At 45.2% G+C, this 3,189-nt stretch overlaps 1 protein-coding gene across 1 annotated transcript; it reads right to left on the bottom strand.

The window, feature by feature from the left end:
- Positions 1–603: 603 nt before the first annotated feature.
- Positions 604–2,724, bottom strand: IER3 (immediate early response 3). The gene is made up of 2 exons (XM_087707781.1): positions 2,454–2,724; positions 604–1,425 (listed from the first exon to the last, which is right to left on the bottom strand). Exons 1-2 carry the CDS (start codon positions 2,661–2,663, stop codon positions 1,075–1,077), a joined length of 561 nt encoding a protein of 186 aa, XP_087563907.1. The 5' UTR covers positions 2,664–2,724; the 3' UTR covers positions 604–1,074.
- Positions 2,725–3,189: the final 465 nt, after the last annotated feature.

The raw sequence follows: 3,189 nt of genomic DNA, 5'->3' as shown, positions 1-3,189 counted from the left end.
CAATTCACAAAAAGTGAGTTACTAAAGTTTTGGAAATGCTAATATGGCTGCATCAACCCTTACAAACAACTCATTGTTACACAGCTAGCAAACACTAACAAAAAATGTTCTGTCTAACATACAAAACAGGAATAAAAAAAATCAGTTGTTTTTACAATAAATAAAAAGGAGCATCTTTAACTTTTATTGTGCCAGTTCTCACGAAGCTGAAAAGTCTTGTCCATCAGCTTCAATAACATTTTTTTTACTTGTCAGTTTTTTTATTTTTTTCCTGTCACACAACTTTCCCCCCATTATTGAAGTATCACAACACTATTTGCAAAATTCAGATCATAATTCAGTCCTCACTGAAACCTTGCTCCTTCGCCAAAGTACAAATCATAAAAAGATTTTTGATTTCCAAAGTCTAGCCCTCTTCCTATCAGAGATTTATGACCCACAAAAAAACCTTAGTATTAATTCACACTTTTTTTTCTGTATTTTGTCTTTCACTCCCCTTCCCTTACTATTGTAAGCCGCCCTGAGTCCCCTCAGGGAAAAGGGCGGCCTATAAATGCTAAATAAAATCTAAAAAAAAAAAAAATCTAAAAAAAAAAACTACCTTGCTAGAGAAACATAAAACATAAGAATTCTTTCCAAATGCATAGTGCCATACAAGAGCAGCAATTCCCCACTCTACCTCCCAGTTTCACACATAAATAAAAGTCAGTTTAAATTACATAGATATTATTATTATTATTATTATTATTATTATTAATAAATATTAAATATCCCCTTTCCCCCTCCATAAAATTGCAGCAACAAGGAATTGTCCCCTTTCCTGTTGCATAATGCCATGTCAGTCCAGTTCAAGTTTTTGTAACGTCAGCCTTGCTTGGCATCCTCCGGGCGGGTGACCGCACAGGCTGAGCTCCAAAACCTCCTTGTCTTTTTTTCTGTATCTTTACTTCTGCTTTACAAAGATACTTTTTCTAAAGGCCCACCATCAGCATGGCAGTCTCTCCCTCTGACTTCCCCAGTTTAGGCTCTGCTTCCGTTTCTCCCTCCGGTGAAAGGGGGGAGGTCGTTCGATCTTCAGAAAGCAGCTGGATTCTGCTGCAAAAAATGGGTAATGTCAACAGTGGATTCGGAAGATCTCTCCTCTCCCCAGGGCCACTCAGAAACATTGGCCACGGTGGTGATTTCCAAGGAGAATGTTGTTGATACAACAGGTTGCTCTGTGATTATGGGCAGTTCGGAAGGGACAGGTGGGACCTGAGACTCCCAGCCCTGCAGAGAGCAGCCAGATGTGTTGTCTTCCAGGGTGGCTCCAACCAGGAGGAGGTCATCTTCTGCATTATAGATTTGGAAGAAGACAACGGCGAGGAGGATGAAGAGGAGGGTCTTGGCATAGCTGCGCCCCTGCGTGGGATAGTAACGCTTCACCTGGGAAAGAGAAGAACCAAGAGAGGGGATTAGCGACACAACTCCCTAGGATGATCCCTGCCTTTAGTTCAATACTTTTGCAACCAAATGATGTAGGGTCTCCTGTTTGGGTGTGTGTTGCAGGGGGGGTTGGACTAGATGACCTACAAGGTCCCTTTCAACTCTGTTATTCTGTACTGAAATAATGCCCTTTTCCTTGCCATGTACTGGGGAGGGGGGGGGGGACCCTGCACTTTCAGGAATGATTCTAAAATTTGCAAAATTTTGCAAAAAAAAAAATGCACCATGTCCTTGCTGGCTGCGGAATTCTGAGAATGGAAGGCCGCACATCTTAAATTTGCCAAGTTAAAAAAATAATACTAATGAATATGTTAGGCTGCTCATATGGAAGTAGCACACCTGAATTTGCAGGGTGCTAGACCTAAAATGCTTTCCCCCACTGCTCCAATCCCTCTCCTTGTCAGCCCAGCACAAGAAGCAATGGGTGGAAACTAACCAAGGAGAGAAGCAACCTAGAACTAAGGAGAAATTTCCTGACAGGCAGAACAATTACGGTAATCAGCGGAACGACTTGCCTCCAGAAATTGTGAATGCTCCCACATTAGAAGTTTTTAAGAAAATGTTGGATAGCCATTTGTCTGAACTGGTGTAGGGTTTCCTGCCTAAGCAGGGGGTTGGACTAGAAGATCTCCAAGGTTCCTTCCAACTCTGCCATTCTTGGATCAGAGGACGTGGGGACTTCAACCCCCAGAGTTCCCCAGCCAGCAAACATCTTAAAGAAAAGTCTTGAATCAATCAATCAGAATAGAGCTGGAAGGGACCTTGGAGGTCTTCTAGTCCAACCCCCTGCTCAAGCAGGAGCCCCAATACAATTTCAGACAAATGACTGTCCAATCTCTTCTTAAAAACCTCCAGTGATGGAGGCACCCACAACTTCTGTTGGGCTAATTAATTGTTCTCACTGTAAGGAAGTTTCTAGCCAAACCCCAGTTATTCTCCCGCTGCAAACCGTCCCCCACTGGACTTACCACTGGAGGGTAGAGGATTTTCCGGGAACGCCTTTTGTGCTTGCTGGACTTGGCGAAGCTCCGGTGGGCGGCATGATTCTTCTCGTCCTCCGGCAGAGGATCAAACGTGAAGTATTGGGGCCCGGTAGGCGCGGCCCTGGCGGAGAGCTGCGGCATGCTGAGCGGTGACATGCTGAGCGGTGCTAAGGTCGGCTTGCAGGCGTAGCACATCGTCGTTCGGCCTTAGCAGAGGAGAAGGGGAGAAGCAGCTGAAAGCGCTCAGAATGAGGAGCCGCTCGGCCGGATCCGAATTTATGTATAGGAGAGGCCACGCCCCCCGCGCCACCCCATTGGCTAAGCAGCTGTTAGCAGGGGGACAGCTCAGACGGGAAAATCCAAATTTTTAAGAGTTTTAATGCCTTCAGGTGTAGGGATGTCACGCACAGGCAAACCCGCGCGGGGGTGGGGGTGGGGGTGGGGGTGGGGAAGGGAAGGAGATTGTTGCCAGCGAAAGCGGAGAAAGGGCATTGTTTGCAAAACACGCGTCCCACACGCCCTTTTCCGTCCTGGTACACCGCGGCCACTAAACAAAACGCGCACGCACACGAAAAGCTCGGTCCCTTTCCCCAGCTCCAAGGGATTCCCTTGCAATCTTTGCAGTCTCTTCCTGCTGCAAAGAGTTTTATTTAAAACTTTTCAAATTATTTGTGTCAAATTATATTAATGTATATAATATATACATTAAATATATTTGTCA

This window comes from Thamnophis sirtalis, unplaced genomic scaffold (genome assembly GCF_051295495.1).
Source record: "Thamnophis sirtalis isolate CommonGarterSnake01/CBP01778 unplaced genomic scaffold, rThaSir2_p1.2 scaffold_3, whole genome shotgun sequence".
In the NCBI taxonomy this organism is placed as follows: Eukaryota; Metazoa; Chordata; class Lepidosauria; order Squamata; family Natricidae; genus Thamnophis; species Thamnophis sirtalis.
The sequence above is the reverse complement of the archived record's forward strand: the minus strand, read 5'-3'. Positions and strand labels throughout refer to the sequence as shown.

What these genes read in the sequence shown, in the direction of transcription:
- IER3 (XM_087707781.1), bottom strand. Translation starts at nt 2,663, where the DNA reads ATGTGCTACGCCTGCAAGCCGACCTTAGCACCGCTCAGCATGTCACCG. An exon ending in AAATCCTCTACCCTCCAGTG is followed by an intron (nt 1,426 to 2,453) that starts GTAAGTCCAGTG and finishes TCTCTTTCCCAG; the next exon opens with GTGAAGCGTTACTATCCCAC.